Source organism: Xenopus laevis, chromosome 3L (assembly GCF_017654675.1).
Source record: "Xenopus laevis strain J_2021 chromosome 3L, Xenopus_laevis_v10.1, whole genome shotgun sequence".
Taxonomy (NCBI): Eukaryota; Metazoa; Chordata; class Amphibia; order Anura; family Pipidae; genus Xenopus; species Xenopus laevis.
The window spans coordinates 51024989-51050995 of record NC_054375.1 but is presented as its reverse complement, the minus strand read 5'-3'; the positions used below and the strand labels follow the sequence as shown (position 1 = coordinate 51050995).

The 26007-nt window shown below is 39.1% G+C and overlaps 1 protein-coding gene across 3 annotated transcripts in view; it reads left to right on the top strand.

Annotated features, from left to right (window-relative positions):
- Positions 1-407: 407 nt before the first annotated feature.
- crebrf.L (CREB3 regulatory factor L homeolog) overlaps positions 408-26007 on the top strand; it is a 36690-nt gene continuing 11090 nt past the window's right edge. Inside the window, exons 1-9 of one of the 3 annotated variants that reach the window (XM_018252178.2) lie at positions 408-1048; positions 9624-9819; positions 11895-12020; positions 13618-14707; positions 16411-16605; positions 19455-19644; positions 22034-22107; positions 22559-22681; positions 23675-23784. In XM_018252178.2, coding sequence (XP_018107667.1) covers positions 9706-9819; positions 11895-12020; positions 13618-14707; positions 16411-16605; positions 19455-19644; positions 22034-22107; positions 22559-22681; positions 23675-23784 — 2022 coding nt within the window. In that variant the 5' untranslated portion in view covers positions 408-1048; positions 9624-9705. Of the gene's footprint in view, positions 1049-9623; positions 9820-11885; positions 12021-13617; positions 14708-16410; positions 16606-19454; positions 19645-22033; positions 22108-22558; positions 22682-23674; positions 24089-26007 lie in introns of those variants that run through there. The other 2 variants (XM_018252180.2, XM_018252181.2) reach the window with 2 other exon arrangements.

The following is a 26007-nucleotide window of genomic DNA, read 5'->3' as shown; positions in this document are numbered from 1 at the left end:
GGGAAGGAGCCGCCTAAGGCTGCAATGCCGCCCCCGCACCGACTTACCTGTCGGCGAGGGGAGGCAGGAACACGATTGCGGAGAGCGCAATTGCGCTCTCTCGCAATAGCGCAGCCGAATTTCCGGTTAAAAAAAAAACGGAAATTCGTCTCTTAAAGGTGCAGGAGCGGCTTTTTGCCGCCCCTGGAATCCTGTCTGGCGCTGCCGCCTGAGGCGAGCGGCTCAGCTCGCCTCATTGGCGGAGCGCCCCTGGCCCTCATGCTGCTAAACTTTTGGCCTATTTCATGGCCATTCCCTATTTCTATGAGAACAAAGAGGCTAAATAGATGGAATAATTGATTATAGTATGTAAAGAAAACAGACTAGGAGAAAAGAGGTTGATTGAGGAGATGTAGAATAATAGTACTGAGAGTGGGCCCCTGGTCTTAGGTTTTTGGGTGGGCCCCTGGCGTCCCAGTCCGACACTGGAAAGGAGGGCAATCGTCTGGCACCGAGCTCACTAGTGATAGCTGCAGCGCTCAGCATACTTCCCGTCCCATACATGTATATGGGGAACGAGTGCTTGAAAGCAGGTTATTTATATAATCAGCTGGTGGGCGGGCCGTATACGTCACTGACTGCCTCGTAGTCCCCCATGTTATGTGGTCGAATAGCGGCCCCTGAATGCAGCGAAGTTTTAACCAGAAACCCACAGCCCACATATAAAATGAAACATTCTGTTTCGTTTTTCCTTCAACCTATTAAAGAAATAAAGCTTCCAATCCATCCCTCCTCCTTATTTCCACCCCTGCCAGCAGCTTTCTGGTTGGACGTTCCCGGGTACCAGGCTAGCCTAATTGGTCCAACGCTTAGTCACGTGGGAGGGGGAGTCACGCGCTTTCCGGGAACCCGTCAGGAAGGAAATAAACAAAACAAACCAGAAAGCATGGAGTCTGTGCAGGGTTATGGCCGTCAGCAGCAGGGTGGGTGAGAAACCCCCAGGGGCAATAAGAAGCCAAAAGGACCGCGGCCGCCAGCAAGCACGGAAGTGATAATTCTCTGCTGCCAGGTAAGGGGAGGTGTCATGTGAGGGGTACCAGGGAAGGGGGTGTGCCAGGTAACAGGGGTGAGTGCAAGGGGGTGTGCCAAGTAAGACAAGAGGGGCAAGTACAAGTAGATCTCCAGGTTAGAAGGGTAAGCGGCTGTGCCAAGTTTGTGTGATAGGTAAAAGGGGCGTGAAATGGGGCAATGAAAGGAATGGGGCGTGTGCCACATAAAAGGAGAAAGTGAATGGGGTGTACAAGGTAAGGGAATAGGAAGAGAGTTAGGGTGTGTGCTAAAGCATGGCTATTGGAAATGTAAGCGGTGCAAAGTAGGCTGTTGTTAAGGAGGGCGGGTAGGATGTTGCAGGGATAACTTGTAGGGTGGCTGAGTATTAGAGTGTTCAGTAGCAGCAGGGCAAGGGAATGGCATAGTGACTGGGGTGAGACTGAATGGTGGTGACTGGCAGGTAATGGGGGTGACTGGAAGGAGGGTGTGGCGGATTATAGGGATGAATGGAAGGGGCGTGGGGCAGATAGATGGGGGTGAGAGAAGGATATTGATTATACAAAGGAAGTCCATGGAAATGTAGTTGTGCCACTTAAGAATTACATTTAATTGAAGTGAAACGGAGTCTGTACAGCTGGGGGCATCTGCTCGTCACTCGAGCTAAATCAGCCCCACAGACGCTCCACTGCAACAGCAAAACAACACGTTTCACAGCAGCTGTTGTCCTTTAAACTTCCCAATACTTCCATAAATCTGACGCCTCGTAAACCTCATCTGGTCATCGCCTTGTCTGCCCGCCTTCTCTATAACCGATCCGTAATGTCACGGGGAATAGCTGCGATCGGCAGCTGCGGGTGGACTTGTTCATCCAGTACTGGGAGTGAATAATCTTGCCTGGGGGAAAGCTTTCTATGGGGGCGTGGATATGGGAAACACATCTCCTAGCGTGCTGCCCCATTGGTTTCATTTATCTATCTAGATATATGTATAGATATATAGATAGATTTATTGCAGATTGAGCTGGGAAGGGGAGCGATTGGCAGTGATGAGCAGTGGGGGTGTGTATGTAAACACAGGCGCAGATCTGCAGCTGGGACACGTGGAACTGACATGATGGTACATTCCATGAGAGGAATGTGGAGATCTGCTTGCTAATGGGATGGATGTGTTGCCGCCTGGCACTGCGGTTAATGTTTCTTTCCTTTATATTAAACAGACGTTTCACTTGCTTATAAGAAAGAGTATAATGTAACAGGGATGGGCTGATACACTGTTGTTGATGTAGTATGATGCGGTGGATATATGAATGACTCACTGAAAGAAGGCATAACAAATAACAAGAGAACTCATTTGCAGGGGTTGTTCAACCTTTAATTGAATTTTGACGCAGAGAGGATTCTGAGACGTTTTGCAATTGGTTTTCATTTTGTGGTCATTTAGCTTTTTATTCAGCAGCTCTCCAGTTTGCATGTTCAGCCGTCTGGTTGCTAGGGTCCAGATTACCCTAGTAGCCGAGCATTTATTTGAACAGCAGACTGGAATGTGAATAGAAGTGGACCAGAATACAAAGATGAGTGATAAAAAGTAGCAAAAATAATATATTTGCAGCCTTACAGAACATTTGATTTTTTTTTTAAACGGGGGGCAGTGACCCCCATTTGAAAGCTGGAAAGAGTCAGAAGAAGAAGGTAAAAAAAATTCAAAAATGACAAAAAAGAAAAAAATGAAGACCAATTGAAAAGTTTGGCCATTCTATAACATAAGTTAACTTAAAGGTGAACCACCTCTTAAAAGTGTTTCTCAGTTTGAAAATCAGAGATTCCCTGACAAGTCTGATAGGATTCAATGGAAATAAAAAGGGGAGAGGATCTGATTAGTCACATGATTGTTGCACCCCATGAGGTTGCCAGCCAGGAATGAATGAGAATGCAACCGGTGGACTGGCATCTTGTGTCATGCCAATGTTGTGCTATGCTGCGTCTCTTAACTTCCACCACGTGTCCATACAAAATCATACTGCTGCCAGACTAATTATATCACTATAAACCTAACTAGCTGCTGTTGCAGGCAATTCACATTCAAGTCAACGTGCCCCAAATTACCCTAAGTGCCATGCAGGGATCTAGCATATCTAGTTGGACCAGTCATGCTCCACACTGGAGATAGTCTGGACTCGCAGGTCAGTGAATAGGTGTGACTGCAGACAGCCTGATCACGTGCCTTGCTAAACTCACGTTGGATCCTGCAGCTGCACACAACTAGAATCTGTTCCTTCCTCAAGAGCAGCTGGCGACATCACTCTGTGTTGTTCTTTGCAACTTTGTATCATTCGTTTCCTTCTCGTTTGGCGAATGCATATCCTGGGGAAGTAGGAGCGCTTATCTCCTTACCCCCTATATCTATTGAAGCAGGGGCAGTTTTATTAGCAATTTCCCCAAAATGTTTTTTTATCGGGAAGATGCCTGATAAAACATTAACCCTCAGACGATTAATTGTGTAGGGCTGTTAAGTCTGTGGCCCTGTAAACCAGCCTGTGATAGCCTTCATTTTCTGGGGCTGATGGGAATTGTAGTTCAACGTTTGGGCAACTGCAACCTCGTTTTGAATTTCCATAAGCATTTTTTTTGAATACCTCCTCAATCCTTGCACAAAAAAAAGCAGTTAAAGGGGTAGTTCGCCTTTAAGGTAACATTTAGTATGATATAGACTAAGCAACTTTTCAATTGGTCTTCATTATTTATTTTTTTATAGTCATTTTATATAGTCTTTTTCTTCTGAATCTTTCCAGTTTTTAAATAGATGTCGCTGACCCCATCTAAAAAAAAAACATACCCTGTAAGACTACCAATTGTATAGTTATCGCTACTTTTTATTACGCCTCTTTCTGTCCAGGCCCTCTCCTATTCATATTCTAGTCTCTTATTCGAATCAGGGCATGGTTGCTAGGGGAATTTGAACCCTAGCAACCAGATTACTGAAACTGGAGAGCTGCAAATTGTCTCAGAATATCAATCTCTAGACTCTAGGTCATGTTAAAAGTTAATTTAAAGGTGAACAACCCCTTTTAGTAACCTCTCTCCAAACAATAAAGGATACATCAGCATCCTTTTACGAATCAGCTTCAGTACCATTATTATTTCCTTGTACACCTATGCAAGAAGTTGTTTACAGTAGATGGGGGTTGTGTCCCTGGCCAGAGGGATCTCCTGTCCTTGTGTGTGCATGACGAGACTGCCTATGTTTTACATAAGCTCCCTTATCTCTATTTACTCAACGTCAAGGAATTTCCAGCTGGGGCTTGAATTGTTCAGTTAATATGTGACAGGAAACATTAGTAGTTACACGCACGCAGGGCACTCTGGGAGTTATAGCTGAGCAAGAACTGGAGAAGCGCAATTAGACGATATATGTCGTGCAGGCAAAGTGCGTTCATTGATAAATGCGGCGAAATTGATGGCATGTGCGACTGAACTGTATTCTTTCTCCCACCCCCTTCCCCGTGCTCTGAATGGCGAATGTTTACATGTCCTCTCACAGCAGCTTTGCAGGGAGGAGGCGGGAGCGGCTCATTGAGTGGCACCTCCGTCACCAATTGGAAAGAGGCTGGCTACTTAGCCGACCAATAGGTGATCGCGCTGTTCGTCGGCAAGGTTTCTATGCATGCGGGTAGGCCATATTGGCTCGGGCCGTTCAGCAGGGGGGGGCGGGGTTGAGGTGTTTGTTTACAGAGTTGCTTATTTTCTTTACTTCCTGTGTTGGAAAGCGGTATCAAAATGAACCCACTTAAAGATTCCTAGTATGACTCAACCCGAGGAATGTATGTTTTTTTTTGAGAGAGAGATTTGTGTAATGATAGATATAATATTTAATACCTTAGGTAGCTCGTTGTGTATCACGTGCCGATATCAATACGGTGACACACATGGACCATATTTATTTTTACCGCGGCCCCAGAAAAAACAGCAGCACAGTTTATATTTAGTATGTCCTGATTTTGTGTAGATTTTTAGTTTTTTTTTAATCTCTCCAGGATGCCCAATGTCTGGTGTTATTGAATATGTAGATTTATGCTATGTATGGGGTTGCAAGTGGCAAGCCTTTGCTTTGTAGTAACATACCTTCCAACATTTTGGAATTAAAAAGAGGGACAAAAATTATATTCCCACATGTAGCGCAGCAATTTTTTGACCACACCCCTTTATGTGGCCACACCCTCTAATTAACATGTTCGTTTTACAAAAAAACTGTTATTTTGTGTCTCAAAATTGTTACAAAGTATCTTATTTGCACCTGTAAGCTGTTCTGGGCTCTCTGCTAAAAGCCAATTAAGTGAGAAACTTTGTTACTTTTTCTGGCTGAGCAGAGAAAAGAGGGACTTTCCAGTACAAATGAGGGACTGCGGGTTGAGCTGTCAAAAGAGGGACTGTCCCTCTGAAAAACCTAAGAGACCTATTAGAAGTAAATTTTCCATTTCAATCCAGCCTTCAAACTGGAAATATCTGGTTGTTAGTGATCACTGACTCCAAAGATTAGATTGATTGTGATGGCTGATCGTCTATTCTGACTTCCAAACTGATGCTTGGTTGCTAGGATAATAGGCCTAGCAACTAGATAGCGGTTGAAAGTCCAGTCCTGTCAGTCGAAGAACAGAAAAATGCAAATATTTCAGAAAACAGACTAGAAAATGAACACCAATTGCAAACCGTCTTAGACACTGCTGTCTGTATAATACTAAGGGGCAGATTTATCAAGGCTTGAAGTGAAAATTCGAAGAAAAAAAAAATTGAATGTAGAGCAATTTGTGTGTACTTCAACTATAGAATAGGCCAAATTCAAAAAAGAAAAGGTAGCAACCCTACCTGTGGCCCTACCAGTGATGAAACATAATTCCTCAGTGTCTCAAAGGTATGGTGATTTTTTTTAAAGAAGCATAGCATATCTCTTATGGTACCACACACTGGGTAATGTTGAGTGTTTTGCCCCCGAAGCACTTTGCAGCTCTGTGGGCAGGGTTACCAAGCACTCTGAATCGTTTATAAGTGTCTGGTGCAGTCAAGGATCCTATTGCTCAGAAATGAAGTGCTGTGAGGTTTTGAGAAATAACTTCCACGTATGCAAAATGTTAATAAGTTGGGCCAGTATATTTCACTAGGTGCAGTTTTGTGATTTTCATACTTTCTACGGACTGCATTAAATGGGTGGTTCACCCTTAAGTTAATTTTTAATATGTTATAGAATAGCCAATCAATTCTAAGCACGAGCCTCACAAGGAAACTTCGGGCGGAAAACGAATAGCCGCCTGTGCTTAGCGCCGGCTATTTTTCATTTTTGCCAGAGAGTGAGGGAAGGCGTTCGGGGAGATTGACGTTCGGGGAGATTGGTCGCTGCAAAGACAAGACGATTAGTCGCCAGGCGACTAATTCTCCCCGAAGCGCCCAGTGTGACCTTACCCTTAAAAGCTAAATAACTCAAAAATCCTAAATAATAAAAACTGAAAACAAATTGCAAATTGTCTCAGAATATCACTCACTACATCATGTTAAAAGTTATCTCAAAGATGAACAACACCTTTAATCAGAGTTTTCAGAGCTCCAACTTTTTCTTGTTGCTTCCACTAGATAATTTGCCACTGAGCCACTTCAGTACAGATTTTACTGTGTATCTCACTTGTACCGGATATACCTGGTGATTGTATCAAGCATACCCATGTGAATTTAGATTAACTTAAGGGGTGGTTCTTAAGTATGTTATACAATCACTTCATTATTTTTTTATATAGTTTTTAATGATTTGCCTTCTTCAGACTCTTTCCGTCTTTCAAATGGGGGTCACTGACCCCATGTAAAAACAAAGGCTACTTTTGATTACTGATCTTTCTATTAAATTCTATTCTATTGCTAGTTTTTGTTGTTTATCTGTCCATTCAGACCCTCTCCTATTCATATTCCAGTCCTTTATTCAAATCAGTGTATGGTTGGTAGGGTAATATGGACCCTAGCAATCAGATTACTGAAATTGAGAACTGCTGACTAAAAAGCTAAATTATTCAAAAAACACAAATAATAAAAAATGAAAACCAATTGCAAAATGTCTCAGAATAATACTCTAAAAGTTAACTCAATGGTTAACAACCCCTTCAACTATTTTTGTATTATTCTAATACAGAATAGAAAATAATACATTTAGAATAGAATAGAAAATAATACATTTTGCAAAAACATCTCAGAATACGGTTTAATGTGATATTCCCCTGTATATGGATTTACAAAAATAATAAGGGGCTAATTTATCAAATATCAAAGCGGAGAATCCTGAAGGAATTCTGTCAGTTTCATATTTTCCTAATTTATCAAAACGTAATCGGCACATTTATCAGAACTGATGATATCTTTGTCAGTTCAGCAGAAGGCATAATGTTTTCGACTATGTGAGCGTTTTGCACTTAAAGGAGAAGGAAAGGCAAAGCTTATACACTGTCTCCTTCAGCAGTTCTCATACTATACTCTGTGATCGCTGTTTTTTCCCGTTTGCAAAGAAAGATATTAATTGTGTAATCTAACAAGCCTTTTAGTAGAACACAACGGCCATCTTACTAAAGGACCTGCTCCTGCCTTCTGCCAGCAGTCATTAATGCGCATGTGCCAAAAATCCTCCTGCCCCCCCTCCACTGCAGGCACGGTCATAGTTTACATAACATTATACAGGCATTGAAAAGCTGAATCTGAAACACCCAGTACACACACTCTATGATCCCTCTCCTCAATATGATCCTGCTTGCAGCTCAGTGTAACAAGTAACGGGCATGAAGGAGTATAGCATTGTCATAGCAACAAGATGCTTTGAATCCTATTGGCTGGGGGTCGGGCTCACTGGGTCATGCAAATGAAGGGCCTCAGGCGGCAGTGAGCGGCCAGTTATAAAGAGTGGCAAAAAGCCGCCTGTAACTTTAAGGGAGGAACCCCACGGGCGATTCCGGCGCGCTTCGCAAAAACACAGACGTCAAGTCATATGCGACGGAAATATGGTAAGAGATGGAAATGTTGAAGTTCATCCGTCGCGACACAACTGTCAGATGCAGATGCATCGTGCAGCGTCTGCATCCGACAGTTGTGTCACGTCAGACGAACGCTGTTACACCATCCAACGTTCCTGTTGCTTACCTTATTTCCATCTAATCCGACTTGACACCTGCGTTTTTGCGCAGCGTGTCGGATCGCACCAAAATCGCCAGTGGAGTTCCTCCCTTAGGGGTTTTTAAACCAGAAATTCTGCTCTGCTAGTGCAGAGAGCGCTATAACACTCATTGCTCTAGCGATGCAGCCCCTTTTGACCCGCTCCGACACAAAACTTTTAAGCGCAGAGCAGGAGGGGGGGTGGCATCTGGGTTGCCACCTCATGCGGCAGCAGCCCACGGATTGCCCCTGTTCAAATGACAAGTATGTGCAAAAGTACAGGATATGCTGTAATGCGACTCCTCTGTGTCAGAGGCAGTGGGATGGGAACAACAGAGGATTTTGACTGTCACCCAACTCTGCGACTCAGATTATGCAGGCAGTGAGTTTATGTCTGACTGAAGCCAGGACAAGGAATTTGTTCTTCACAGAAGGTGCTTAAACAAAATGCCTTTGTTTTTCAGCCAGATTCATTATTAACCTTTCGTTGTCAACCTGGAGTTGTAGTGTTGAACCACTTGCCTGGAACCTGGCCCCCCAATTTGTATCACATGTGGGAAGAAAGGATTCGGATCATTCTTGTCCACACTGATACAAATGGATCTAATGCATAAAAAAGTTTAAATCTTCAATGACGTATATTTTACTGAGTGGTAACCATTATTACTGCGGAATAAAATATCGACAAATCAGCCCTTAAAGGAGAAGGAAAGCTATGGAGGGATTTTATTGCCAATAGATTAGCTGCAATAGTGCAAGCTGGAATGCTATATTTATTCTGTAGAATGTTTAACCATACCTGAGTAAAAAGCTCTAGAAACTCTGTTTGTTTAGGATAGGAGCTGCAGTATTAACATAGTGTGACATCACTTCCTGCCTGAGTCTCTCCCTGCTCTGGGCTCAGATTACAGTAGAAAAGGGAGGGGGGTGGGGAAGAGGAGCAAACTGAGCATGCTCTTGCCCAGGGCAATGAGGTTTAAGATGAAGGCAGGAAGTCTGATACAGAAGCCCATGTGTACACAATAGAAGGAAAGAAATGCTGTGTTTCTTTTGACAGAGGACTCAGAGCAGTATTACTTTGGGGGTTTACTGGTATATTTAGATGGACCTTTCTGATAAGGCTTACTTAGTTTTAACCTTTCCTTCTCCTTTAATTGTTTCTGTGGATGGAGTGTGTTTATAATGTAGGCTGCTTCCACACCTATTAATAAAAAAAAATATGCAAATAAGTATGATTCTTTGCAGCATAAAGTTTTTCTTTTTCAATTAGTTTTTCAAAAGATTGGTATGAAAAAATGGAATGTTAACCCTCTTTATAAATAATATAAATTGTCAATTTAAAATAGCTTTGCATACTTCAAAAGCACCACGTTACCAAATACAGTTTAATTTCCCACTATTTTATATTTCTCTAACATTCAGGTGCTGCTTAAGAAATTCCCAGTGCATGAAGAGCGTATAACTCCATTTTCCATCTAACTGGGGAACAGCAGCTCTCCGTTGCATGTATAGTACTTTTGTCATTGATAGCACAGAAAAGCCAGAGAAGAGGTCTGTGGGACAGCAGAAAAAGTATTCAGGCTTAGGTTCCGAAGATCTGGGCTTTGAGATGCCTCAGGTAAGTAGTTGACTATATCATTATAATAATAAGAATAATAATATTGTTTTATGCAACTTTTTGGTATTTAAATGTAATAGTTAATATAGTCTCTCATGTATATTTGATCTCAGGTTGCCTGTGTGGTATATCGGTATATATTCAAATATTGACAGTCCACACACCCACCCAATATGTTAGCCCTCTGAAAAAAATTAACTGTAGTTACTGTTAGGGCAGTGGGACACGGGCAGATTTGGGGAGATTTAGTCGCTTGGCTGTAGTTACTGTTAGGGCAGGGGCACACTGCCAGATTTGGGGAGATTTAGTCGCTGGGTGACAATCTCCCCGAACTGCCTTCCGCCTGCTACAATGAATAATCGCCTGCGGCAATGCACTCGTGTCGCTTCGATTTCCGAAATTGCGCGGAGTTGCCTCCCTCCTCGTGAGGCAACTTCGGGGGACTTCAGAAATCGAAGTGCCGTGAGTGCCATTGCACTGGCGTTTTCTCATTATAGCAGGCGGAAGACAGGGGGAAGGCAGTTCGGGGAGATTGTCGCCCCGAAGAAGAGGCGATTAGTGGCAGGCGACTAAATCTCCCCGAATCTGCCTGTGTGCCCCTGCCCTTAATCCTATACTGTTACTGTTATTATTTAATAAATAAAAGTGAATCAACAGTTTATGTTTTTGGGCTTTTAATTAGCTGGCAACCACATCCCTTCAGGATTTAGTTTTTTATTTGGATGACTCCAAGTCATTTTTGCAAGATTCAACCAATTTAACAAAGTTTCATCTGGGAATCCTGCAGGTTTTCAATGAATACATTTATTTTTTAATGTTTCATAAAGCATTCCATGTAAATCTTTAGTGTCCAATCGAGTGTTTCTTTGCCATGTTAAGGCTTGGACAACAGAAAACAACAAATTGTTGTTCAAATAATTATTGAATTTTTTAGAAAGCCGATGTAAAAATGTCCATAAAACTGTGCAAGCAGACAAACTAGATAACTTTTATCCTTATCTGGAAACACATTATCTAGAAAGCTTTGCATTACAGGAAGGCAACCTCCTATAAAGTCCATTTTAAGCAAGTCATTTAAAATTTTTAAGTTTTGTTTTTAAAATGTTATTATTTTCTGGATTATTATAAAACAGTACCTTGTACTTGATCCTAACCAAACTGCATAAAACCATATTGGTGGCAAAACAATTTTGTGTTTAATGTTTAAATATTTTTTTAGCAGAAATCCAAATTACAGAAAAATCCCTTATCCGGAAAATCCCAGGTCCCAAGCAATTTCGATAATAGATCCTATATCTGTGTTGGTTCTTATAATTTTATATATCCAGTATCCAGTACAGCTATAGGATATGTTATCCAGAAAGCTCTGAATTACGGAAAGGCAGTCACCCATAGACTCCATTTTATCAAAATAATCCAAAATGTTAAAAATTATTTCCTTTTCCTCTGTAATAAAATAGTCCCTTGTACTTGATCCAAACTAAGATATAATTAATCCTTATTGGAAGCAAACCCAGCCTATTGGGTTTATTTAATGTTTAAATGATTGTCTAATAGACTTAAGGTATGAAGACCCAAATTACAGAAAGATCCATTATCCAGAAAACCCAAGGTCCCAAGCATTCTGGATAACAGGTCCCAAGTGCCAACATATTCCACAGTGCTGTACAATAAATGGGTGTACAGGTATAGAATCTATTATCCATAATGCTTGGGACCTGGCGTTTCCAGGAAACTGCACATGCAAATTGTATAAAGAAGTAAAGAGGGCATTGCTCAATAGAGTTTACAATTCAAAAAGTAGATCTACTAAATTATTGGTAGTTTGGATCTAATGCACATTTTCAATATCTTTTAAACCATTTAACTGCTACAGCTCATACAATCTACAGTGCTGGCCTGCCTCACATATAACTAAAAATGCCAAATCTCTTCATGTCACAATGAAGCTAATGAACCAACACTCGATAAGACCATAGAATTTAAAGATCTTAACAATATCAGAACACGTAGACTAGACTGATTACCATTTTCAATTTTACATTTGACTTAGTTTTTTCCCGTTTATGTATAAGCCCAGTGCCAGTGGAATGGACCCTCCATTTGGGAATGCCTTTCGGAGTCCCACGTTGGCTGAGCAAACATTAATGAGTACAGACCTTCTTGCAAACAGCTCAGATCCAATTTTCATGTATGAACTGGTAAGTCTGAAGATTTTTTTTTTATGTAGGGGAGTGGCGGTATTTCCACCTCTAATCACATATGCAATGTGATGCAGCTTTACAGTTAAAGGGGACCTGTCACCCTACACAATAATTCCAAATTCTTTTCTATCATGTTAGTTGAGCAAAATAAACTTTACTCAAACAATATTTATTATTTAAATTTTGTTTCCTTCAGTCTTGGAATTACACAATCACAGCACACTGACAGGAGCCATTTTGTGGACACTGTTATTAAGACAAATTGTGTGTGACCCCAAAATCTGTGTAAGCGCCAGAATCGGGGACCTAATGCCCTTTCGCAGTACCCTACATAATTATAGAGCCTGCGGAGGGAAGGGGGAAGGGTAATGAGTGCAGTGACATGTAGGAAGTGCTGAATGGAAAGTGAAAGTAATTGAATGCCCCACCTCTGTGCCTCGGGTGTAGAGGCGGGGCAGATCATATTTGATTGACAGCTCAGATATTTAAACACCTTTATAACAAGTATTGATGCTTTAATGGAAAAAAAAATTGTGTTCCATGTTTAATTTGCAAAGGATTTATCATTATACAGCTTTTTATGTGTAGGTGACAGGTCCACTTTAAACACATCTCATTCTCTTCAGCGCAAAGCAGAGCAAAAAATTACAGCATCATATAACTATACAGGAACTGAATTGGCCAGGTTATTGTAAGCTGTGTTTTCTAACACCACTGGCAATAACCTAGTCAATTCAGTTTCTGTTTAATTATGTAATTATGAAATGTAAAACAAACAAAATAAAATTAGTTAAGGGTATAGAAAAGAAAAGCACAGTTTCATAGCAATTTTTGGCAATATCACATGTGCCACAAGTCTAAGGCTATGCCAGGGTTACCTTTGATCAGTTTTGTATGTACTGTTTTTTTCTTTCAAACCCCATTTTCAGGTTCACCATTTGCTTTGGCTCCACTTTACTTAGAATAAGGACACAGACTCACATAAACTCACTCTGATCCTGGTATAGTTCTGAAAATAAGTAAAAAAGCTAACCATGCACATCAAATCTCAATCTAACTGGCCTCTACATTGGACTTTAAGGAGCATATAGGATAAGAAATCAGCATTTGCGCCAAATCTCACCCTAATTAAACATTACATAATTGTTCAATGAATATATACAATAATAGATGAGCATTGCGCCCCCCCCCCCACTTTTATGGGCCTAAATAAGCCACTTTACAGCTTGAGAGTTAAACTAGTTGGTCAGTCCAAAAATTGAGGTGAGTTGCCATGGAAGTAGCAGTGCATCTCTTTGGGTCAGATTTAGTTTTGGGGGCTATTGGTTGGTGCTGAAAACTACACATATCTTCACCTACTACAATGCAATTTTCTCAAGATGCCAAATGTGGTAGATCAAAGTAAATCTGATAAAAGATTTAAATAAACTAAATAGATTTAGCTTTGTTTAGCGTAAACTATTAACATTGTAAAATGCTCTTCTGACATCTTTTTGATATTTAATATTTATACATTGCCTCTGGAAAACATATTTTAGTATAATAATCTGGACATGTCCTGATGTTGCTTAATGCTCTCTTTTCATCCTTTTAGGATCAAGGAATAGGCTATCAACAAAGCCCAACTGAAAACTTCCTAATCCTAGAAGACAGCAAAGATTTTGAAAACTTGGATTCATTTACAGATATCCTTGAAAGCAGTCCACCCGTGTCTTCAAACTGGGAGCAGTGGGATACCTACTATGAAGACCTGACCAAATACACAAAGCTTACAAGCTGTGACATTTGGGGAACTAAAGAGGTGGATTATCTAGGTCTTGATGATTTCTCCAGTCCGTATCAGGATGAGGAGGTGATCAGCAAAACACCCACACTTGCTCAGCTTAATAGTGAGGACTCCCAGTCAGTCACCGATTCCCTTTACTACACAGATGGCTTCCTTGGCAACAAGACTTCATATTTACAAGGGAAGAAAGTGGCAGCAGGGAGAGCAACTGCACCAGTGTGCTCATCAAAGACTGCACATACCGAGGTGCCACTGGCTGACTGCTCCCAAAAGGCTACCAAATCTGTTGCAAGCATCCAGATGGCAGTAAAAACTAATGTTTCATGTGAAGAAAAAATTAACCTCCATGGGGGTTGTAAGGACTATGTGAAAAAGGCCAAGGTCAAAATTAGTACGGTACTTCCTTGTCGGCCAACAACTATTTCGGTTGCCACTGATGCAGCCAAGGAGAACACATGTTTCTGTGGTGCCATGGCTAAGAAGCAGGAGAGGATAATAGAGGAGACACCCATAGGTCGTAAAAGCTTTGGCATCCTGCCTTTCAAGGAAACGCAAAAGCTTTTTTGTCCAGCGCCTGCACTTATCACAATAGGTCCTGGAGATGGGAATGCTTCTGCTGAAGCATCTGTCTCTGATCCTTCACAAAAGAAAGAAGAGCACAACTATTCACTTTTTGTATCAGAGGGCGTCACAGAACCTACAGTTAAGAATGAGAACCCTCAGCAGGAGGAAGAAGCAGAAGAAGAGGAAGCTGACATGGATGAGGAAGATCATGATGAGGGGTTTGGTAGTGAGCATGAGTTATCTGAGAATGAGGAAGAAGAGGAGGAGGAGGAGGAAGAGGAAGAAGACTATGAAGATGATAAAGATGATATCAGTGATACTTTTTCAGAACCAGGTATTTAATTTAGTTAAAACCATTCAGTTGTTATGTATTTTGTATAATACTTAAGTATTATAATTGTATATAATTTCTAATAAGATAATATAGTGAATTAAGTACCCGCTATTGTAAAATATAAGCATATTATAAGTTACAGAGGAGTTCTATGACCATATATGACTGCAAGCCGAGTGCTTTTTACAGGTCAAGGAACGCTGAGGTGACTTCTAATATCCTCATATTTTGCAACAGGGGATACTTTATTTATTATAATACACAAGTTTCGGTGAGTCATGTGACAGAAATTTCATCACTAAGTGCCAATGACATCACTAAGCAGTTTATAAGGATATAATTTACTTTTACAGGATATTTTTGGCTCTTGTATATTATAAGGTAATAAAGAGAGAAATAATGAGCACTATATTTTAGATTAATAGATGAAGTAACAATAGGTATATGGAAAGATCTTAGCAACCTTGTTCATGTGCATAATAACCTGTGCATACTAATCGTTGCGCGCTATCATGTGAATTATTCATGTATTCCAGCAATAGTAAAATATTAAAAAGAAAAAGTATCTATTAAACCACTTTTGTAATAAATGGGATTATTATAAATTGTACTCCTATATAGAGGGCTTTGAGCTATGTGCATGCAGTATTTAGTTCATATGGGAAGTATCAAAAAAGAGTTTTCAAAGTATAGTGTAAGTAATTATATTCAAGGGGTGTTACACAAAGATGTTTAATATTGCATTTCTGTGAGGTGGTTTTTTTTTATGGGTTCCGCTACATGGGAACACGTTACCAGAGCCCATTCTTTGTCTGTGCTGAACGCACATGAGTTGCTGCATGTTGTATCTTATGTGTCCACCACACTATTGAGTTGTGTTAGGTCATGTGTTCTCTTGCAGTGGAACCAGTAAAAAACCCACCACACTTATATAAAACAAACCAACATCATTTTGATATCCAAGGGTATATAGCTAGCCTATAGCTGACTGTACCAGTTATCTGAGCATGTATGTTGGTTCTGTTGGATAGCAGATGATCTATCATGTTTGATAATTTCATCTACCAATGCACCGTTGGCTTGGTATATGACAGATGAAGCAATGAAAAGGAGCCACAGGTGACTGCCCAAGTGAATGGAACAGTGGTGAGCTGTCCATTGGAGTATATGGCCACTCATATGGCCACCTGTTTGACTCGCAGATATTAAAGGATTCGTCAGTAGGATTGCATGACCATAAACCCACAGAGTTGCTAATGTGACTTATTTGTAGACACAATCGTTTTTTTGTTCATTATATGTTCACATAAACAGCAGTTCTATAATTGTGTAACTAGAATTTACTGAGCTTCACACCATAATCTCGAAAGATGATTAGCATATTGAAATTGCAGCTGTATTCAACAGGCCCTTACTGTATCTTTATGTAAAAATAACTAATTAGATAAAAGTCATACATTAATGTTCTTTCAGGGATCTTAAAAAACAGTATTTCCCCCAAATGTGTCAGTGGATTCAAAGGACAGGACATTATTTGCGGCATGCCAAATCTTACATTTTAAATTAGGCATTAAACAAATTCAATTGATTTTTTTATCAACTGATTGGTGTTTCCATAATGAATAGTGTTTATATGCCACAACATTATCACATAATTAAAGTTGTGATGAGTCCCAAGGTAAAACCCTTGTTTTTAAATTTAGGATATGAAAATGATTCAGTTGAAGATCTAAAGGGAATCACAGCCATCTCATCACGAAAGAGAGGAAAGCGGAGATACTTTTGGGAATATAGCGAGCAACTGATTCCATCTCAACAGGAAGGAACATTGAGACCCTCAGAATGGAACAGAGATACACTTCCAAGCAACATGTATCAGAAGAATGGATTGCACCATGGTATTAATTGTGGACTTAAACACAGTATCCATCTAACATTTCTAATTAAAGTGAAACTAAGCTTAAAATGTAACTTATAATATTGTAGACCAGAGGTACAGGATTTGGTCAGGAAGCTCATCCTAATCCTTTGATTATAACACTGTCACAGATATATAGAAGCATTGTTGTAACAATCGGCATTCTGTTTTTTTAAACAATTAACCAGGCAGCAAATACAAGTTCACCTCAAAATTCCATCCTATTTGAACGTTGCATTGAACTTCTCAAAGTATCTAGCACAGCAATTAGGCATTCTCCTAAAGTCGGGCCCATCACTGCTCTGGGTCCACCTATGGAAGACAGATCAACATTTTGGAAACCACTACAAGAAAATTTGTAACTGGGCTATTTTTCTTATTAATTCTAAGAAAGATACAATATTTTTTGTTATGCCAAAACATGTTATTTACAAACACCTCTAAGATACCTTGTACTTCATAAAATAACCAGTACAATTGACTATAACCGTTTTAATAAATTGACTTGGAAATTACGGTACACTAGCATTTAAAAGTTTGGGATCCCCCATAAATGTTCATGTTTTTAAAATCATATGCAACCCATGCCTTCTGTAGCTTTTTCAAGAGGTGCGACTGGCTTGCCGGACGTTTTTCTCTGATCTTACAATGAAGTTCTTCACAAGATCTCAATAAGGTGGTCTGGCAGTTGTGCTGGCCGGAAAGTATCTTCCTTTTTTCCACTCAAAATTATTTTGCATAGCATAGAAGTATTCAAATCCATTTCTGAGTGATTCCAAGCTTTGAACACTATATATTTGGTACATAGCTATTTTTGATTGCTGTGGATGTCTCAGGGAGAATTACCTTTACTGTTGACAGATCCTTCCTATTATGTTGCATGTTGTCAGTTGCTGCCATTGTGTCACAGTAGAGTGAGTATCCGTGAGTTTATGATATTAATAGGAACAGTAAAAGGTGTTTTTTATTATCCCAGAGAAAAACAGAAACATTATATTTCTTTTTTAACTTATAGTTAGGTCCATAAATATTTGGACAGAGACAACTTTTTTCTAATTTTGGTTCTGTACATTACCACAATGAATTTTGAATGAAACAATACAGATACAGTTGAACTGTAGACTTTCATCTTTAATTCAGTGGGTTGAACAAAAAGATTGCATACAAATGTGAGGAACTAAAACCTTTTTTAACACAATCACTTCATTTCAGGGGCTCAAAAGTAATTGGACAATTGACTCAAATGCTATTTCATGGGCAGGTGTGGGCAATTCCTTTGTTGTGTCATTATCAATGAAGCAGATAAAAGCCCTGGAGTTGATTTTAGGGGGGTCCTTGTATGACAACATGCGGTCAAAGGAGCTCTCCATGCAGGTTAAACAAGCCATCCTTAAGCTGCAAAAACAGAAAAAACCCATCCGAGAAATTACTACAGTATATATGCAGTGGCAAAATCTACATGGTACATCCTGAGTAAGAAAGCACTGGTGAACTCAGTAATGCAAAAAGACCTGGACGTCCACAGAAGACAACAGTGGTGGATGATCGCAGAATCATTTTCATGGTGAAGAGAAACCCCTTCACAACAGACAAACAAGTGAACAACACTCTATCCAGGAGGTAGGCATATCGATATCCAAGTCTACCATAAAAAGAAGACTGCATGAAAGTAAATTCAGAGGGTGCACTGCAAGGTGCAAGCCACTCATAAGCATCAAGAATAAAAAGGCTAGTTTGGACTTTGCTAAAAAAAAAAAACATCTAAAAAAGCCAGCACAGTTCTGAAAAAACATTCTTTGAACAGATGAAACCAAGATCAACCTCTACCAGAATGATGGCAAGAAAAAAGTATGGAGAAGGTGTGGAACAGCTCATGATCCAAAGCATACCACATCATCTATAAAACATGTCGGAGGCAGTGTGATGGCTTGGGCATGCATGGCTGCCAGCGGCACTGGGACACTAGTGTTTATCCATGATGTGACACAGGACAGAAGCAGCCGAATGAATTCTGAGGTGTTCAGAGACCTACTGTCTGCTCAAGTCCAGCTAAATGCAGTCAAATTGATTGGGAGGCATTTCTTAATACAGATGTATAATGACCCAAAACATACAGCCAAAGCAACCCAGGAGTTTATTAAAGCAAAGAAGTGGAATATTCTTTAATGACCAAGTCAGTCACCTGATCTGAACCCAACTGAGCTGCATTTCACTTGTTGAAGACAAAACTTTGGACAGAAAGGCCCACAAACAAACAGCAACTGAAACCCGCTGCAGTAAAGGCCTGGCAGAGCATTTAAAAGGAGAAAACCCAGAATCTGGTGATGTCCATGAGTTCAAGACTTCAGGCTGTCATTGCCAGCAAAGGGGGTTCAACCAAGTATTATAAATTTACATTTTATTTTCAGTTTTTTAATTTGTCCAATTCTTTTTGAGCCCCTGAAATGAAGTGAAAAAAGTCTTTAGTTCCTCACATTTTTATGCAATCTTTTTGTTTAACCCACTGAATTAAATCTGAAAGTCTGCATTGGCATTGAAATAAAACTTGTTTGCCTATGCTTTCCAATTGGTACATTGGTCATTATCTGACCTGGAAGTGTGTGCCAAACCTTCCGCTCATGTAGGGTTGCCACCTTGCCAGTATTTTACCGGCCTGGCCAGTAATAATTATGCTTGATGCCAATGTTATTAATAGGAAAACATGGCAAGAATATAGTAAGGCCGGTATTTTTTTCCAGAAAATGTGGCAACCCTACTCTCATGTAAAGATAAGGTATTGGTGCCACAAAATTCCACTTAAACATATTCACACATATATTCTGTGAACAGGCAAGCACACAGTGAAGAAGTCTCGCAGGACAGATGTGGAAGACCTAACTCCAAACCCAAAAAAGCTTCTGCAGATTGGAGGAGAGTTGCGCAAATTGAACAAGGTGATCGGTGACCTGACACCTGTATCTGAACTTCCTCTTACTGCAAGACCACGGTCCCGTAAAGAGAAGAATAAGCTTGCTTCCAGGTAAAACATGAGTAGTTCTAATTAACGGGAATTATATCCAGATTTTAATAGTTGTGTGGGGGTAGGGAGAGTATGAGTCTGTATATACCTTTATTGTAATTTGCAAATATATATGATAAATGTTGCTAGCTAAATGACATGCAGGAGTGGGAGAACATTATGCAAAGATGTTTAATATGGAATCATCACAAAGGCTATGGTCAGAAAAGGCTGTTTCTTCGCCTGTGTATATCCAAAACAGTCTGAACACTCATTTTAGCGTGAAAATGCATTCTTGCTTCTCTACTTTACCGCCGTTTGGTTAGAAGCTTCCTTGAGTTTTGGGACACACGTATATTTTATTACACAGCTTTGCTGATGGCTAATAAGGGCCTAGGCTCCATTGTATTTCAGTTTGCAGTCTGAGCAGTAGCAGTAGTATTTTGCTAAAGCTCCATCCAAATTGCAATAAAAGGTGAAGGTTACACAGCCACACATTGCATATAGGGTTGCCACCCGGCCGGTATTTTACCGGCCTAGCCGAGGCCGGGGCCGGTATTACAAATTTACCGGCAATGTAGCTGCCGGTAAATTTGTAATACGATCAAAAGGAGCCCTCGGCCTGCCCCCAATCCCCTGCAACTTACCTTTTTTTTTGCCTCTTCTAGCGTCCGCGGGTCTCTGTCGCGTGGCCCCACCCCTTTTGACGTCACGCCCCTTTTGACGTCAGACCCCGCCCATTTGAGGCCCCGCCCCCCAGCAGCCGGTAAAATTTTTTATAAAAGGTGGCAACCCTAATTGCAGATAATTTGTGGACACTTAGTGACTGTCAGTGTTGGAGAGAGAAGTACTGTCATGGGAAGGATACTGAAAATCCATTATAATCCATTTTTCAAAAGAGTAAACAGATTTTTTTTATATTCAATTTTGAAATCTAACATGGGCCTAGACATATTCTCAGTTTGCCAGCTACCCACAGTTTTGTGACTTGTGCTCTGATAAATTTCCGTCACTCTTTACTGCTGTACTGCAAGTTGGAGTGATATCACCCCTCCCTTTCCCCCCTCAGCAGACAGAACAATGGAAAGGTAACCAGATAGCAGCTCCCTAACACAAGATAACAGCTCCCTGGTAGATCTAAGAACAGCACTCAATAGTAAAAGCCAAGTCCCACTGAGACTGATTCAGTTATATTAAAGGGATCCGTCATCGGAAAACATGTTTTTTTCAAAACGCATCAGTTAATAGTGCTACTCCAGCAGAATTCTGCACTGAAATCCAATCTGAAATGGGGCTAGACATTTTGTCAATTTCCCAGCTGCCCCTGGTCATGTGACTTGTGCCTGCACTTTAGGAGGGAAATGCTTTCTGGCAGGCTGCGGTCTTTCCTTCTCAATGTAACTGAATGTTTTTCAGTGAGACATGGGTTTTTACTATTGATCTTAGATCTGCCAGGCAGCTGTTATCTTGTGTTAGGGAGCTGTTATCTGGTTACCTTCCCATTGTTCTTTTGTTTGGCTGCTGGGGGGGAAAAGGGAGGGGGCAATATCACTCCAACTTGCAGTAAAGTGTGTTTGAAGTTTATCAGAGCACAAGTCACATGACTTGGGCAGCTGGGAAATTGACAAAATGTCTAGCCCCATGTCAGATTTCAAAATTGAATATAAAAAAAATCTGTTTGCTCTTTTGAGAAATTGATTTCAGCACAAAATTCTGCTGGAGCAGCACTATTAACCGATTCATTTTGAAAAAAATGTTTTTTTCCATGACAGTATCCCTTTAAGTAGGAGAAATAATAGCCTGCCAGAAAGTAGTTCCATTCTAAAGTTCAGGCACAAAATCAAAATCAAAAACAAAATCTGTTTGCTCTTTTGAGAAACAGATTTCAGTGCAGAATTCTGCTGCAGCAGCACTATTAACTGAAAAAAACATGTGTTCCCATGACAGTATCCCTTTAAACTGTAGTAAAACATATGAAGCTGCAAGTGTTCTTTGGACTGGCAGTGTACAGTATGTCTTAGATGCCCCTTTGATGAAAAACCTGCTTGAATTTAAAATAAAATACATTTAACATATTTAAACTGAGCCAGTGGAAATTTGCTACCTCTGTAATCTTTTTGCAGCAAACAAAAAGGAAGACATATTATATTATTTACATATATTTCCAGTGTAAAGTAAGGCTCACATGTGTAGATTTTATCTCAATTGAATCTGTTAGAGGAAGTGGGGTGCGATGCAAGAGGGGTGTACAGTTGATGAATGTGGATATGTTGGCTACCGAGCTTTGCAGTGACCTGGTTGGGCTGATGGTGATGAGCTGAATCCCAGTTGGCCTTACTGTAGTCCGCTGGCAATGCAATTTACTGGAAAAAGCCTGCTATATTTTCCCACTTTTTTCTTGTTAACACAGAGCGTGCCGGTTAAAGAAGAAAGCTCAGTATGAAGCAAACAAAGTGAAATTGTGGGGCCTAAATACTGAATATGGTAAGTGTACTAATCTAATCGTTGAATGGGAGGTGAGCAAGGCAGACTAAATGTGTTTAAATATCCAATTTTAATTGTTTATTTTTAATGGTCTGTCAATTAGTGGTGGTTAGTAGGAGTAGAAACAACCATTCCTTTGGTGTAATGGACATTTTTCATAGCTGGTAACGTTATTTAGAATAGTTTTATTACATACTAGCTAATAAACAGAGGTAAAAAGTCATGAACACAGACCGGATGTAAACCTTATACAGACTAGCACTACAGTAAATATTTTATTTGCAATTGCTTAATTGTCATATATAATATATAGGTGTATATAAAGCACAATTTAATATATGCAATTTTTTTACAATTTCTCAAGGACATTTCACGAAACCCCTGGGTAGTGTATAAACTCTACCACCACCAATTCCAGCAGGAATAAACTTCCATTTTTTTTATTTTTCAGACAACTTGTTGTTTGTGATCAATTCAATTAAACAAGAAATCATGAACCGGATCCAGATTCCATGTGAAGGATGGTCTGCTGACATGGAGCAGAAACTGGATGCCATGATTAAAGACACTCTAGGTACATGGTTTGTGCTGATGTTTTGGCCCACTCTTATAAGGCTAAGCTTGTTGGTTTTCCAAACTAGCTTCAGTAAAATTGACTGATTAAACGAGGTGATATGATTTATGTTTGTCTTTTTATTTATTTTTTTTGCTAAGCATATTTGTATTTCAAGCAGGCAGTCACAAATCAAATTTCGAGATTTTGCCCAATTTTGCCATTTTTACAAGAGTTCGATTTAGCCAAATTCTTAGGACTAAATCTGAACCATAATTTTACGTGATATTACTGCTCTGGGCTGCTAAATATAATACAGGTATTGGACCTTTTATCGAGAATCCTCCAGACTTGGGGTTTTCTGTATCTGCATACCTTAGAGGATACGTAAACCGTTAAAATAAACTGATGTAATTGATGAGAGAGAATTCTGACCACCAAGTAGTCGAGGAAGTTGTCAGGAGAAAGAAAAAAGGCTGGTCTGAAAAAGGGCTGATCTGATGTTCTGGTTAGGAAAAACATTAGAAATCTGAGATAATCCACATCTTTCCTAACCAGAAGAACATTGGACTAGCCCTCTTTCTTTCTCCTGACAACTTTCTTTCTTCTGATAACTTCTTTGACTACTTGGTGGTCAGAATGGTTGGAAACTGACAAGTAGGATACATGTAAACAGTACATGAATTCCTTAATATCTTGGAATTTAAAAAAACAATGAATGTAAATTTCAAAAGTGCTTAGAATAGCACTCTCATCAATTTTACATTCACTTATTTGAAAAGTTTACTTACTGTTTTATTATTACAGACAAAAAGGAACTACTTTTAAAAATGAATTATTAAAAATGGACTCTGCAGAAAATAGCCTTCCTTGATCCCATACCTGTATATGTTTGCTTGTAAATGCAGTATGTGTAATTGAAAAAAAAAAATTACTTTAATGTAATGCCTCGCTAATTAAAAAATAAACTTGTCATATTTAAAGTAAAGTTTTCTCATTTTTATTTTATTTTAGGTTCACCAGTAGCTGGCCAGACCTCTGAGTTTGTAAACCAGGTTTTGGAGAAGACTTCAGAGGGTGATGCAACTGGTGGCCTTGTGGGATTACGTATACCAACTTCAAAGGTGTGATAGCCTCTCTGTACAGCCAGAACTGATGTGTCGCTCTCTGGCTGTGAAGAGTTCTTTACTCTCCAGTGTAAATTTTAATACAGCTCTTGCATGTGATTCTGCTTGTACCTTGTTATTATTATTTTGTGCAAGCAGATTCTTATAACACGTTCAAAAGTAAAAATGTATGTGGATGAGGACCCAATGCATGAGACATTGCTTCATCACAGAAATAGTTGTTGTTCGTTGTTCTACTTTTTTTTTTTTGAATGTACTGCTGGCAGTTATTCTGCCTTTGCAATAGGGGTGTGTGTATGTATGTGTGTATATATATATATATATATATATATATATATATATATATATATATATATATATATATATATATATATATATATATATATATATACACACACACACACACACACACCATAATATTGAAGTTAAATGTGCATATTCAAATAGTAAAAAAAAAAAAAACTGTTTAAGTTTGTTTTAGGATAAACAAGAACAATTTTTTCATAACGTTTTGAGGTAATGCCAAAATTAGGCAGTGTGTACCCTGATCACAAAAGAGTGACATAAAGTCAGTGTGATTCTGTGGGAAGTTTAAGATTTAGACACTCTTTTGTGCTCAGAGCATAGTGTGTGTGTTTATATACACATTGTATGTATACACATATGCGCTTATACCGTGTGAAACTTTGTTTAAAAACATGATCTTTGTGCCTTGTAATTTGCAGAGTGAGAAGACACTTCTGAAGCTTAAGGCCATCAAGGCTGTTTTGTACGCTTTACGGTGAATTTAAAAAAAAAAAAAAACAACAACAAAAAAAAAAAACAACATATAAAACTTGTACTAACCTTAATATGTAGATACTTATGACATAGTACAAAATATGGGGTTAAACTTAAATGTCAATACTTATTGTGACTTCCCTTTTCCCTGAATGTACATAGGAATATGTTGAAAATGTAAATACGTGCCACAGAGTCTGTGAACTGTATAGAAACAAACAGGAAGACAAAGACAAAAACATTATTTAAAAAAAAAGAAAAGATAAAAAAGAAAAAAAAAAAACTTACACAAATGGTGGCTCTTGAACTTAAACCATAAGACTTCGTACTTTTTTTTTTTTCCTCGGTACCTTAACCGTAACAGACAGAAACAAAAAAATTGCACATTACTTTGATTGTTGTTATAATTTTTTATTTTGTACCAAAGACAAAGACGTTAAGGTGGCAGACTGCCAGTCAAAGTAAAGTTTTGCACAGCTTCTAAGATACTGTAATGAATGTAAACAATTTAAAATATATATATATTAAAGAAAACATTGAGGTAAGCGGAATCCCATTGGGGAAAACCGAACTGTGAATATTATCTTTTCTTAAGCAGTGGTCCAATTTATAGGCTTGTGTATAAATAAATATAGAGGGTGCATTCACCGTCTTGTATCTACAGCTGAGAAAGATTTGATTTTCCTTTGTAGATAAGCAAAGGCTTTAATACCTTTGTGATATATATATATGTATAAATATATATATAATTTTTTTTTGTTTAATATATTGATTTTCAGATGCTTGGAGAGTAGGTAGAGCTGCTACATTTCACTGATATAGTTAAACTAAACTTCCAGAATCTGATTTATTCCTTGGCCCTTTGGCACCCTGTGAGTTATAAAAAAAATATATATTATAGAACTATATCTATATTTTTGCTATTGTAATGTGCTCATGGATATATATATATATATACACAGAAAGAGAGCTATACAATTCCAGTACTTGCCAATTTGTATTTCCTTGATCATTCAAAGCATGATATAATTTGAAAAGAATAGTTTAGGATGTTACAAAAAAAAAAAAACAGAAAAAAAAAATAGAGTTTATATTTTTGTACCAGTTCTGCAAGAATTGCTTCTACAAATGTTAGTGACTTGATTTTACTTTATGTTTGTTAATAGAGGTGAACTTGTTTTTATCCTGCATTTAGTCATTCTGGTTATTGAATCTGAATGGAGTATATCAGTTTCAATACTCTTTTAGTGCTTATTAAACTATTAAACTCCCGTTTACTTAAAAGGGTGTTTTAGCCAGGGGATTTTTGATTTACTTTAAAAACGTATTATGGAAAAAAAAGATAATGCCATTGATATTGCCTAATACATAACAGCTTTCAGTATACAGGTGTGGGATCCTTTCTGCAATGTCCTGGAATTTGGGGACAATTCTGCTCCA